Raw genomic sequence first — 14,995 nt, forward strand, 5'->3', positions numbered from 1 at the left:
TTTTCTCAATGGTGAGAAGTCAACACTTTTAATGTACAATTGATCTTATTACGCAGGGGACATCAACAATAGGTCAAATGAATCTCTCCAGGTATACAATAGGTGTCCAAGGTTAGATGAGATTAAACACACCCTTTGTGTTTCTGTAATTAATAAGAGTCATATAATAGATTCAACAGAAAGTTACTTCCAAGCACCAGCTTTCCTGAAGCTTAAAAGAAGAGTCAGCAGAATCATTATGTAATGATTTTGTAGACACACCATGACACTTCTGTCTGATAAAAATATTTGCCTGTAATATTTCATTAAATTTAAAGTTACTGTGTAGCAACTGTAAGAGGTTGATGGCTGCCAAGAGCTGTGAGGTTGCTGAATAGAATGGTATTTCTGGAGCCTTGCCCAGAGTTGAGACAAAATGTGACTCATCTTCATGCATACATTTGCAATATACCTCCAAACTAAAATAAGGATTTAACTCCATCACGAGGTTCTAGTGATATCATGTTAGAGCTGAGAATTTATTATAGTATCAGTGCTTCTAAGCAACTCTAAAAAGAAAGGTGATCTTTCTGCAGCTATAATCATTGGATGTTTGTGACCTTGAGTTGTGTTCTCCTAGAATGCACATGACTCAAGTGCTGATTCAGTTGTTGGTAGCAGGACAATTATAATTTGAGCTCCATTTTGTTTCTTTGTACTACTTCAGAGTATATTAGCAAATATCGCAGTGAGTAGGAAATACTGTGGTTGGGAAGGCTATGCCTGCAAAAATTTAGAAACTGTAGGATAGGAATTGAGCTAGATCAGGATTGATGAATTCAGATCTATTTTTGCTTTCATTTGCAGCTAACAATCTTCCAACAAAAACGGAGATAAAATATTAAAAGAGAGAAACAAAGAGAAAATATGAAAATTGCCTGACATTTACATGACATCATTCTGTTCAATTTGCTTATATGTTACAGCATTTTATTCAACCTTTTGCTGACCTATCCGTTCAAACTGTAAGCTGCTTGACCTCTATCCTGTCACTTATTGAATGCTCATGCACTTTTGAGTACAAGGGAAGTCCAAGTCTCAAGTAAGATTTTTAGGCACCATGATACAAACAGTAATAAAAAATACCTTCAAACAGTTAAGTAACTAATATTCCATCTTTTTTGACAGTTAATCTTTTAATCTGCATGCTGAAGAGCATCAGTAAATAATATGGGAATGAAGAAATCTTTTTTTTAATTACTGAAGTACCACTTTTTACAAGTATCACATCATCCATCATCCCTATGAGTTCAAAGGAATCTCAGGAGTTCTAGTCTCTCCATTTCTTGTACATATGTAATTTGATGTCAATGCTTCTGCTGCATAACCAAGCAGGTTTCAAAAATGCTCGTACTTTTACTGAGAAAAGTCGTTCTGCAATTTTTCAGATGGATAACCTACTTAACTGTTGCTCTGGATTTTTAAAAAGAATTGATGAACAACAATACAGTGAGAAAGCTATCAGCATGCACTGTTCACAATATATTATTGCATGAGCTTTAGTCACAAGGCTCATAGTGGTCAGTTGGATTGCAGCATTTTGACATATGGTAATTACCACAGCGGAGAAGAAAAGGCTCAGAAAGGCACTATAATTCAGTGTTAAAACAGTATTAACAATAGATACTGTAGTAAAAAACTGTCTTTTGTTATCACTACACAGTAATATAATAGTTCAAGTTATTGTTACTATCTTGTCTAATTACTATAAAAAAATTGCAACATTTCCTCTTACCACTGAGAAGCCAGTGTGGAAAAGATATCGGTGGTTTCAGGTTCTTGGAACAGTTTCAGAAGTTCTGGTTCAGATGACAAGTCAGCAAGGATCCTTAACTCAATATGGGAAAAATCTAAAAAACAGAGTGTTAAAATAAATCTAGTGCTCTAAAATGAAAGGATACCTGCATTTTAACCAAACTATCACAAATTAAAAAGCAAGCCTGGACTGTTCAGTCATTTCCTCATACTCAAAAAACCAGATGTCTGTAAAAAACTCATACTTAATAAGTTATATTCCAGTTACAGATCACAAGGTGTCTGATTCCTTCATTATCTTCAGGTGTCAATTAATCTTATTAGCCTTTTGTTTCCATTGACATTGCTTACATATCATCCACTTCCAAGGCACTCTAAGAAGTATACATCATATAACAGTGTTAATTGATACTAAGGGATTTGACAGCCTTGTAAAATATGTCATCCAAAGGAGAGGGGACAAAGAAATGACAAAACTGCAAACATTAATATATATGAGAATAATAATACATGCTATCTTACCTGCTGCTAAAAATGTGTATCCTTTCTTTGAAACAAACAATGTTCTTGGGGAAATAGTCACTATTTCCTCTTCTTTTCCTAGAGAGGAGACAGACATTTAAGTCCCAAACCCCAGTTCAAAAATATTGTGTTGCAAACAATGAAAGGTTGTAAACACATACCAAACACATAACTAAAACCACACAAATGGCAATGTAAGCAACCTACCAGAGCACTGTCAGCATCACAATTATTTTACTCTATTAGTCACGTACAACATCTTTACCTCTGCCATCCTTGAAGCACCACTTAGTTCTCCTTTTTCAAAATCAAACCCTTCCCAAAACGTTAGCTAACAAATATCTGCAATAACTAACATTATTCACAGATCACTTAGAAATACATTTTTTGAAGCACATATTGTAAGATCATTAACAAAATTGATTGGCCTATGTGCCACAGTTATGCACAGCAGCTCAGGTTTACACAGCCACTGTTCACATATTTTTTTTTATAGCAACTTTTAAAAAGTACTTATAAAAATGAATCAGGTAGATAAAATAAAACTGCTGTCAAAGTTTTACATTGTCTTCAACAGACTCCTGTTTTATGATCTGTATTATTTCAAATGCATGGAGTGAATAGCTGTGAAAAGGCAAGCCTGCCCTTAACTGGGAACCAAGTGCAACAAATGAGCAGCATTTCCCAGCTATGGCTGTAGGCGTTCAAGGAGAGTTTATGTTGGCAAATCTCTCTCTTATTTTTGAATCTACTATTGTGGGTTCTCTCTTTATCATTTGGGTCATGCTTTTCTAGACTTTACTTGGATTCTCTCTGAATCATCTGCCTTAAATCCGTTTCTGTTATCAAAAACAACACATCTCACTAACTATTGGTGTTTAGTTGTGAGTTTCATAAAAATGACCCAGTTTTAACATCTCCTCAGTAAAAGCCTTATGAGCTGAATGCGCACAAAATCATCCCTAGAATAATTAATGGAGTTAAGATGCATAATTTCATCTGGAAAAAGGAACAGTGAGATAGTCAAGGGAAACAAAAAAATCTAGAAGTTTGTGAGTATTTAGATGACTGCTGAAACAGCAAATTTTTTTCAGGAACAACCAGCAAAAAGTAATTGGTTTAAATCACAGTGTATAACTAAGCATCAATATTCTATTCTATCCTTTAATGCTGGAGCAATTGGTCTGCTTTAAAATATAATATAACTCAGTAAAATAATTAGATAAAATTGCCTCTTCATGTTAATAAAAATATAGTTTACCTTTTATGTATTGCTTCTTTGTAATTCTAACTGGATGTTTAGAGATACCTTGAATGTTCTACAAATAAGAATAAAAATCCTTAGTAAGTTTATGAAAACACGTTTATGAACAGTTTATAAGCAGCATAAGAACATTAGTGATACTAATGCTAACAAGTATTTCCCATATAATAAATAGGATTAACCACTTTGCCTTTCAAAGGAATCTTCACACTTCTGTAATGATAGATACTTTTGAATATTTGCTCTTCCTTGAAAATTGGAAGCTTGTAAGAACAATTTCTCACTGGAAGCCTTTCCAAATCCTAATTTCTGGATGCACCATAGAACATAATTAGCAACCCAATGAAAATAATTTTCTTCTTATTTTAACCTTTATTTTTGAGATATTGTACATTACTTTCAAGAAAAGAATACATGTGAACACTGCCTTAAGCTAAGGGAACAGATTCTTCTTCAACCTCTAGAAATTCTTCTAATATCTAGAAGCAGGTAACGGCTTTAAACCTGAAAGAGGGTAGATTCAGATTACATATAAGGAAGAAATTCCTTGCTGTGAGGGTGGTGAGACACTGGACCAGGTTGCCCAGAGAGGTTGTGGCTGCCCCTCCCTGGCAGTGTTCAAGGCCAGGTTGGACGGGGCTTTGAGCAACCTGGTCTAGTGGAAGGTGTCCCTGCCCATGGCAGGGGGGTTGGAACTAGATGATCTTTAAGGTCCCTTCCAACCCAAACCATTCTATTATCTATTCCCACATTCTTTGAAATGCATGATAAAATAAAGAAGGAGCTTTTTATTAACTACAGCACATCAGTTAAGGTTAAAAGTGAGAACTATCAACAAAATTGCAGGACTAGGAATAACAGATTTTTCTCTAAAGATCTGAGTTCATACACCTCCAGTAAAGTTTGAAAGATTTTATGTTATTATGCCTCTTCATCTAGAAAGGTAACACATGACAAGAGATAATGTGTATCAAGCTCAATTTTCATAATTCTACGCAATTAATTTGCAAGCGGTTCAGGAATTAGATGAACACACTAATATTATGTAATACTGTGAATTCAGAAGATGGTAATAGTGATATATAATTTCCAAATCAGAACAATCATTTTCTATGTAATTTTGAAATCAAAATTGTTATTTTAAACTTGAGGGATGTGATCAGACTGCAAAAGCTGTTGAAATTTAAAGCAGAAGTAAAAGAACAAAACCCCAAACCAGAACAGTATCATTTCTAGTCTTAGTACCACCTTTAAAGATCTACAATTAAATGTATTAAAGTTGAACACCTGCCACAGCACCATACACAAATAGAAATTACTATATAATATACATAATATTTTCACAACATGGGTAAACTAGGAACACTGGTCTCAATCCATCAATACAAAGTTTGACCCAGAAGAAACATTTGCCACCTTTAATATTTTATTCTTCAGTTTCTAGAAACATTTAAAAATACAGTTGTGGCAATGCTTATTGTAATGCTATTAACCATATTTTGAAATAAGTGGTTATTTAATCTGTGCACAAACCTGATGTTTCTATTGGTAACTATTGATTTCTACTGATAACCAGTTGGAAAGCATCAGTGCTTGTTCATATGAATAATATGCAGTTTAAGTAGCCATGGAAGCTAATATATCCTCAGAAGTTTTGAAAATGAAGTCCTTATATTAAGTACCTGGACATGAATGTGGGAGCCTAATTTTACACATTTAAAAAACAAAATCACAACATTTTAGATAATTGTATGGACTTTTCATTGGGCTCTATACTGGTATTGACATGTACTTAATAAGATAACCTCCAGCACAGGTTAAAGAGTTGTTTATAGTTACTCTCACTAATTAATGTTCTTTAACTCGTTAGCTTCAAAATCCTGAACAAAGTTAAATAAATAAAAATTTATTTCAAAATCTATCTACAATGGTAAAAATAAATCACTATATTGCCTTCTTGTTTCCACTTGACAGCATATGCAGAAAGTCTGCTTTTAATGCAAATTTAGAAGTGTTACTAATAATTCTGAAAAACACTAGTAATTAATTGCAAGTGCAAAATGTACTTTCACTTGTAAATTAGTTAACTCATAATTTGAATAAATCTTCAGAGAAGTAACTCAGGAAACATGGAAGTGGTAATGCTCATCTTTAAGCTATTGGAACAGCTTAATAGATTCCTCTCATCTAAACTTAGACATCTTTAGGCTAGTCGTTAGTGAAAAACAAGTTGAACATGAACCAGCAATGAGCTTTTGAACCTAGGAAGGCCAACAGCATCCTGGGCTGCATCAGGAAGGGCATCACCAGCAGGTCAAGAGAGGTGATCCTTCCCCTCTGCTCAGAATGCCTGATGGGAAGGTGTAAAGAATATGGAACCAGATTCTTCCTACTGGTGCCCTATGACAGGACAAGAGGCAGTGGTCACAAGCAATTACAGGAAACTCCATTTAATAATAAGAAAAAACTTTTCTACTGTGACAGTGGTCAAACACTGGAACAGGTTGCACAGAGAGGTTGTAAGGCCTCTATCCTTGGATATATTCAAACTCCAACCAGACATGGTACCAAGAAACCTGCTCTAGTGATTTGAGGAGGGAAGGTTTGACTAGACAATCTCTAGTGGCCCCATTCAAACTCAACTATCTGGTGATTCTATGACTCTGTTTTTATAACATTACTGTAATTGATTACTCTATGTATCCCAGTGCCAATCCATTGCCTTCTCTCTACTTCATATGATTTCTGATTGAGATAGAATTGAAGCCTTCAATGGTATGAGGCAGTGGAAAGCCACAGAAAGACTCTGGTTTCATTCCCAAGCATTTTTTTAAGAAAAAGTATATATATATATTTTTATATGTATGTATTATGTATAAAGTACACTTGTAGCACAACATTCAGATTTAAAGATTAAAGACAGAAACAAATATTTTGCCGAAATTTTAGTCAGTTGGTGCATCATGTATTAAAACGCAAGTTCTAAGAAAAAGAATTGTATTGTTTTGATTATGGAAAATGAATGCAAAAATGTACATCCAACCTGCAACAGAATTAGTAAGAACTGCTTAACTGTATAAATGGAAATTTCCATTTTTTAAGGTTTTCATAAAATCGTAGAATCATTTAGGTTGGAAAAGATGTTTAGGATCATTAAGGAAAATACCCTTGAGTCCAACCGTTAACCTAACACTGCCATGACCCTAAGTGCCACATCTACACATCTTTTAAATACCTCCAGGGATGGTGACTCAACCACTTCCCTGAGCAGCCTGTTCCAGTGCTTGATAACCCTTTCAGTGAAGAAATTTTTCCTAATATCCAATCTAAACCTCCCCTGGCACAACTTGAGGCTGTTTTCTCTTGCCCTATCACTCATTACTTAGGAGAAGAGACTGACACTCACCTCACTACAACCTCCTTTCAGGTAACTGTAGAGAGCAATAAGGTCTCCCCTCAGCCTCTTTTTCTCCAGACTAAACAACCCCAGTTCCCTCAGCTGCTCCTCACAGGACTTGTGCTCTAGACCCTTCACCAGTTTCATTGCTCTTCTTTGGACACGCTCCAGCACCTCAATGTCTTTCTTGTAGTGAGGGGCCCAAAACAACACAGTATTCAAGATGCGGCCTCACCAGTGCCAAGTACAGGGGTAAGATCACTTCCCTAGTCCTGCTGGCCACACTATTTCTCATACAAGCCAGGACGCCACTGGCCTTCTTGGCCACCTGGACACACTGCTGGATCATACTCCCCATGTTCCTTTTCTGTCAGGCAGCTTTCCAGCCACTCTTCCCAAAGTCTGTAGCATTGCATGGGGTTGTTGTGACCCAAATGCAGGACCTGGCTCTTGCCCTTGCTCAATCTCAGGTCATGACTGGTAAAAAGCTGAAAAAACCCACACCCTTACAATGATACCATTTTCTTTTTCACATTTTTGCTGTCAGTGAAACCCTTCCCCCCCACCCAAGGCATTAAATCATTAAAGATTAAATTTAGCAATATAGTTACCAAATTTAAAAGAAAAAAGCACTGAATCTGATCTGCACTAAAGTCACTTTGGGTATTATAAACGCAGACTGGCTGTCTTTTTCCTGGGTGTCCAAAGATGACACCTTTTTTGGCACTGGACCTGCCACACAGGGACCTAGCACTCCAACAATTCACCACCTCTTTTACAATTTCAGTTATTTGACACATTTTCCCAGCACCTAGATGGTTGTTGGATCACTGTTTTTTAGTTAAACTCTTCAGAAAACATCATGTTGGAAAAGCAGGGAGCACAGGCATGGCACAAAAAAAACACCTCACTAGAAACACTAGATTAAAACTGTACATGATGAAAAACAGACTTCTGATTTCTTTCCTCCTACCTCCATAATCTGATTTTTCTGCCACTATAATCCGTCCTGACTGATGATCCTGATGCATTCCTTACTCTGGTGTTTTAGCACAGGTTAGAAATCTGTTCTCTTGGTTTTGAAAATACATCTATTAAAAGTTGTTCTACTTTTGTCTGTTGTTTCAGGTGAAGACAGTGTAGATTCTTGTCTATGCTGTTACCTTCTGTATACAGAGCCATCCAGAAACAATGACAGACTTCACGCTGGCAAGAAGACTCAGAATTTATAGACCCTTGATATGTCTGTTAAGAGTCTCACAAACACAGATTTCTCATAAAGCATTCAAGACTTGCAAAAAGGATGCTCTTATCCATAAGGAAAGTCATTGTATCAAAGAAGAGTAGAATTATCAATGAAAACAAAACCTACTCAAAATCCAGCAAATTATATACAGTTCCCAGTTTGTTGAGTTTAGTCCCAATTAGTTACACTTTCTGTTGAGCTTTCCATTTCTGGAATCCAAAATTCTACATCTACATCTGCAATTGATCTTTGATTCTTTCCTAGGTTAAAAACCAGTAAGTTATTTTGCTTCTTTCAAAGGATTACAGTATACAGATATATATTGGATAAATTACCTTTGAAGCTGGTATAGCTAGATGTCACCTAATCACAGCGGCTGGTGGTGCATTTTAATTATTTCTTACTCTATGTCAAGTAGGTTTGTGGATCATATTTCCTATGTTAAATCCCCTTTCGGTTATTTATATTGATTCAGCTAACCCATATGTCTGTCTTCATATACATTTTCAGTAGCATAAATTGCTTTTTTTTTATCAAATAACCTCAGTCAACCCTGGCAATTCCCTAGAAAGAGATGTCTATAATGTATACAAAGGCATCTATAGCAATACGTATATTATTTTTTAATAAAAAATGGCTCAATCTACTAACTGCTCAGATCTGCATTTCTAAAGATCTGGGGAAGATGTCTGAAGACCTACAAACTGCAGGGAGGGGAACAGAAAAAAAACCAACAGTAAGCTACTGAAATAAATGGAAATGCACAGAGGTGACTGCAGGCTATTCTACGGACATTTGATTCTGATTAATTCCTGCACTGATCTAAGAACTTATTTAAAAATAAGAACAGAGACAAAACTTACTACCAAGATAAGAGTATCCATTCATAAATGTATACAGTATGGAAGTGTCATGAGGGAAGGTCAAAAACAGTCAAGGAGTTAGACTGAACAGATATAAGGAAGCAGTTAGACCAGGTAAAGTTATAATGTATACATCCTTTGATGTGGTGACTAAACCACCTGCTGTTACACTGAGGCATAGTGCCAAATGCTAGAGCAAAATAAAGACAATAGAGGAATTAAATATTGTTTTATTGTGGCTACCAATGCTAGCAAATAGGAAAAACTAGTTGTATTTCTTACAAGCAAGAATATTTACTGGGACTGTGGTCTTGTCAGATTTAATTACTGTAATAACTGTTGCTTCAGAAAATCAATTATTTCCTAATACTTGAGAAAAAACACAGATTTTCTCTTCTGTTTGAAAAAAGTTCAGAGCAGCAAAATTCTAGTTTATCTCATGAAATGTAGCACTCCAGCAAAAACTGAAGTATTATAAGTCTAAAAGGTTCTGGAGTTCCTCTTAGTATCTTTTTCTCCAGAAAGTTTATGAAAATAATTAGGCCATAACGGCTCTCTTTGAACAAGAACTCAGCTCTACACAACAAAACACAAAGTAAGTTTTCAAATTCATGGCACCTGTTTGATGACTAGCATTGTATTACTTTTGGAGCAGAAGTAATACCTTGGTCTGCAAGATGAGACTTCATTACAATGATAATAGATAGGTAGATGACAACTCCTTTGAGCTTTATATTTTATATCTCTAACTATGTTTTTCTTTTTATTCTTGTAGTGGATTTTTTTCCCCTGTTTATTTGCTTCTTAAAAATTTTCTCACTCCTTTTCCTTTTTTTTTTCCAGTTGTTTTTCTTGCTTTACATAGGACTGTACCTATTGATAAATTGTGCTCTCATAGGTCAGTTAATCAATTTGAGAAGAAACTCACAGGTTCAGTGAGCTACTTCCTTAACTGTCAACACTCTGCTCGCTCCTTTGTTAAAGGCCAAAGCTGCTGGAGAAATAGCGAGGAAAACTGCACACTGCCCAAAGTAGTATTCTTGCAATGCAGAACAAGACTTCGAGTCCTGAGGGCGCTCACAACATCAAATTCACTCAATTTGTCTGGCACCTCCAAAGTTGGTGGCAACTCACTCATGAAAAATTACACAGCAGAAATAAAAATCTTCATGATTTATCTTCTGGAAAACTGTCATATTTAATTATTGTCCACAGCAGCATTTATTTATTATTGCAAAGGAATAAACAGTTATTTTCTGGGACTTCTATATGAGACACAATTTCAAGACAGTCTGAAGATCTAATTTTTAAAATACAGCATGTAGCTCAGTATTTTAAATAGAGAAAATATGAAAATTAACAAGGTCACCAATACCAGCCTGGTATGTATGTGTACATGCATTCCTAAGCAAATCTTGACTTGTCTGCAATTGCCACCTAGTGGCTAGTAAAAATTAAACCCACCTTCCTTGTCAAAAAACACAGAATCATACAGACTTCTGGTAAAGGATTTCTTCATTTTTGGTACTAGTTACTGTTTTTCAGCCATGAACAGTTATTCAAAGGTAATGCACTCCCCTCTTGCCTTACCTAGCAGCACAGAATTATCAAGGCTTTAGATGTCAGTCAGGTGGGATACTTAGAAGTAATACATCACCTTCCTACAAGCTTAAGCAGCTTTCAAAGTGAATACAAGGGAAGAGGAAAAGGGCAACCAAAAATACTGACTCCTTACTTTAGAAAGTTGGCCATAAGAATAGTGTATTTGATTTCCTAAGACTAATTCTCCTTCTGTCGTATTTTTTGAAATTTAGACCTCAGGTAATAATGCTGTAGCAGCACATGAGAAAGGACTCAATGAGTGATTTTTAAAATAACAAAAAATATTTTATTTTACTAACTTATTGATTTGACATGTTCTGTGACAAATTATTTTGCCAAATCATGGGGTCAGCCCAGATGCTTGGCTGACAGATTACTAATACTGACAGATTACTAACCTTTGTACAGCAAGCAAAGGAATTTGCATATATATAGCTCTATGCATGTTTCAAAGAGACAAAGACTGCTTTTGGTTTCTATATATAAATTGACTAAATTTTATTACTTATTTCATTTTTCTGAAAGAAAATTATACTGAGAACATAAGCTCTGTTAAACTAATGTTCATTAATATGGGAGGCTGTTAAGCTCTGGGATGAAATCCAGGAAGATACAATTTGGTTTTGGTGAAAAAACAGTGCTAAGGCATAGAGATAACAACCCTTTGAGTGGCAGTTGGAACTATTAAATATTGTACTAGTTGTATATTAGCTGTATATTATAGCTTTAAAGTAAAGAGCGTCAAGGGAATATTGCTCAAAGGTACAAATACTAGACCTTTAAACACATGAAAAATTACAAGCTTTCCAGACTGGAGGAATTTACTTTCTAAAGAAAGATGTAACAGTTGTTTTATGAAAGGGTAAAATTTAGTATCTCAAACAAGATTGTTCCACATACTGAGGAATTTACTGAGCATATGTTAGCAGGGAATTCCTCTTAAAAGGCTCCAAAAGGAGCCTGAACAGGAGGCTAATTGAAGGAGTTAAAGGAAACCTAAATAACCAATGTGTCTTTCTTTGCTCACAGTGAGGAAATGACAATTCCTGATTTGATAGAAGTGGTCCTTAACTACAAGTTCCTGAGCCACAGCCAGCAGAGGATCATGTTAGTACAGAAGAACTAGGGACAAGGCCACGTGGGAGTCAGAAGATGACCTCTGTCCTGTTCTGTCTATCTTCAGTGATCCTTACACAAACCATTTTTTTGTTGTTGTTCTGAACCTGAAAGAGTGCAGCCATCTTCAAAACTCGGGGTGAAATTTCCTGAGGTTTTATGAAAGGATGCTGAGAGAATAAAGAATTGGCAAATTTTCCACTCATTGACAGAAAAAAAGAACTGTCAGCAGAGAAAACAATGTAATAGGGATGTAGAGCTACAGAGATAATTTTCCTGAAATTCTTTGGGATGCCAACGACAAAAATTTTGAAACTGAAATATTTTGAAAATGTCTGAAAACTGGACCATCCAAGAGAAGAAATCTCTTTTGCTGTACGTAACTTTTGATCCTCCCCTATAATCCATTCTCTTTTTATCATTCTTCATTTCTGTCTCCTCCATTTTTTGTCTTGTCAGAATTCTCAAATTTTTTGAAGTAATTTTTGCTGACAGAGATACAGAATGGGAAAAGAACGATGTACAGCAGAAGAATACTGTATAACAAAAGAAACTATTTAAATACTTTTGTTATGTTAAAACATAATGAAACCTACACTATCAGAATTAGACTATATTTTGTCCTTGAAAAAAGGAATTCAGCCATTAAGGAATATGCTAACACCTCTCACTTTTGAGAGGTTGTAAGACAAGACAAAATTTGTGCGCCTGAAATTTTTCTTTTTAAATTGCCCTCTCAGAGCATAAGTTTCCAAGCTTTGAGTATTTCTTAAAAGCGTATATCTAAAAATCCCACTAATGGAATACTTCATATGAAGAATAAAAAAAAAATCTTCAAGCAGAGTTTCTAAAATCTTAATCAACTCACAAGAGGTACCAACAGACAACTTCATAACAAAAAGGCACACCAATATTTCAACTAATATAAAGACCATACATGTATTTCTACACATTGATGAAGATTCAATCTGAACAACTGTCTTACAGATGAGGACAGTGAAAAGGAACTCAGTAGGACATGGGCTCTGTTAAACTCCTCAGTACAGAGGTACAATGACTGTGACCACATTGAGACTTCAGGGGATGCGAGCATATGCCAGTCTCAAGCATAAGAAAAGTGCTCAGCCAGGAGTTGAAATTTGTTTGGATAAACAGTGGAAGAATGAAGACTGTGACAGACTACACGTGAATAGCTCTATTTGTTTCTTGTAACCACATACCATGCTAACATTGCTCTTAAACTATTCTAAAATTACATGGAATCAGACTTCCTAAAATTCCAAAAGACACAACACAGTGTATAGATTAACTTCTGTAACAGAATACTCTAAGTAATAGATATTACTATAATTACTTCACTTTAAAACACCTTTTATTTTGTAAGGTAGTGAAAGCTACATATCTAAAAAAACACTTGTTTTGATCAAAGATGACACTAATTTTGTTTCTTGTTAGCTATGTGCTCCAGTCACATTCATGTTAGAGAAAAATAACCTGTCAGTAGCACTAGCTATATTCCAACATGGATTTCTAAAACATGATCAGTGCATAGTTTTGGCTTCTACCTGCAGCATTCCCAAAATGTTGCTGGCAAAGGCCATTCAAACCATAAAATGAATCAGCATATAACCAACTATCTTAACAAAGCCCACTCAACAGCAGTAGGCACTCAAGTGCTGACAATTTAATTTATACATAGTGTATTGAACTATAGCATCTTTGAATTTTAATGAAACAAATGGAAGTAAGCAGTGCCATCCTCTCTCTAGCACAGGAAAATTTTACAGGAACTTTTTCTCTCCTATTTCTAGAAGTCTAAGCTTCTCTGAGGAGCTTTTTGCCAGAAACTAAAGGAGAGTGAAGGAAGAATTCAGCCTCCACAGTCAGTATTTCATAATGTGCTAAAAATACTTTAGCTGATATTATTCTGAGTTTTGAGCTGTTAATTTTAGTTGCTCTATATATTTCTGTGCTTATGTTCAATCATATACATGATTGAACTGCTCTTGTTACTACAGAATTACAGCCCAGATGATGTTCCAAGCTTTACTGAGCCAAATGGAAAACATTATGCTATAAAATGTAGTCCATGTATTGGATACACCACACTCACCATGAGATTAATGAATTTATACAAATCAGGAGCATCACTACAGAGAATGCCAAAGACATGCATCTATCACAGAAAAGGATACTATGTGTACTCAAGATGTTAAGAGAACAAAGGTCTATGATGTAGAAACCTTATTTCTGCATTTGGATATTAAAACAACATGATGTTCTGAAGCATCAGACGTGAGTGTTAGGATACAACTAACAGTGACTTTTCATACTGTAGTTGTCACACCAGTAACTAAGAACATCCTATGGTAATGTTAACGTAGTGTAAATTTTTATCATGAATGCAATTTAACTAAAGTCTTGTCAACATGCTTATTCACTCATTTTTAAGGAAAATTTCCTTATCATGAAGCAAAAACTGTGATGAGTGAGGAAGAAAGAGAGGAAATAGAGAACTTTTATCTCCAACGTTGTAAATACGGTTTCTTTAAATGTTAAAGTCTTCACTAAAATATACTTCTAAATAAAGCAACAAAAAAAGATTGTAAAAACATCAAAACTCTTAAGTAGTCATAAAATGAGATATTATTTTAGTGCTATTAGTGTAGTCATAATCAACATATGATTCAAGAGTATTGGAATAAATATACTGAAAAGAAACGTTGTACAAAAACACATTCTGAATGCAAGATATACTCAGGGAACACAGACCAACCATAACAAACGGCATGCATGCTCTGACTTTCTCTAATAGCATATCAGCTCATCTGAGCGATAGTTGTTTGTACTGACTAGAAAATATTACACTAAATTGCTTTGATGCAAAGGTCCAAGAAAACACACAGACATTCTCATCTCTGTTAAGACAACCTATTATTTTAGTGAAGCCCACATCAGAGCATACTCACCTAAAAATGATTTTGTCAGCCTAGATGACATTATAAAGGAATTTTGACAATATGTTTTATATGAACCTGTAATATGTCTGACTTGTCTCTATTGCTAGTGCTTTCCAATAAACATACTTTAAAAACAAAATAGAAAACACACTCAAGTAAGATCAATGCAAATGTAAGACCCATACTCTCTGTCCATTTTAAGTCAACATTCATTTCAGTAGGACAGTGTAT

At 35.1% G+C, this 14,995-nt stretch overlaps 1 protein-coding gene across 1 annotated transcript in view; it reads right to left on the reverse strand.

The window, feature by feature from the left end:
* Window positions 1–14,995, reverse strand: part of POLN (DNA polymerase nu) — a 106,629-nt gene that overhangs the window by 59,586 nt on the left and 32,048 nt on the right. Inside the window, exons 15-17 of the mRNA XM_074865607.1 lie at window positions 3,578–3,635; window positions 2,317–2,394; window positions 1,775–1,889 (exon numbers count right to left, since the gene is read on the reverse strand). Coding sequence (XP_074721708.1) covers window positions 1,775–1,889; window positions 2,317–2,394; window positions 3,578–3,635 — 251 coding nt within the window. The remainder of the gene's footprint in view (window positions 1–1,774; window positions 1,890–2,316; window positions 2,395–3,577; window positions 3,636–14,995) is intronic.

The sequence above is a fragment of the Strix uralensis genome, chromosome 4 (genome assembly GCF_047716275.1).
Source record: "Strix uralensis isolate ZFMK-TIS-50842 chromosome 4, bStrUra1, whole genome shotgun sequence".
Taxonomy (NCBI): domain Eukaryota; kingdom Metazoa; phylum Chordata; class Aves; order Strigiformes; family Strigidae; genus Strix; species Strix uralensis.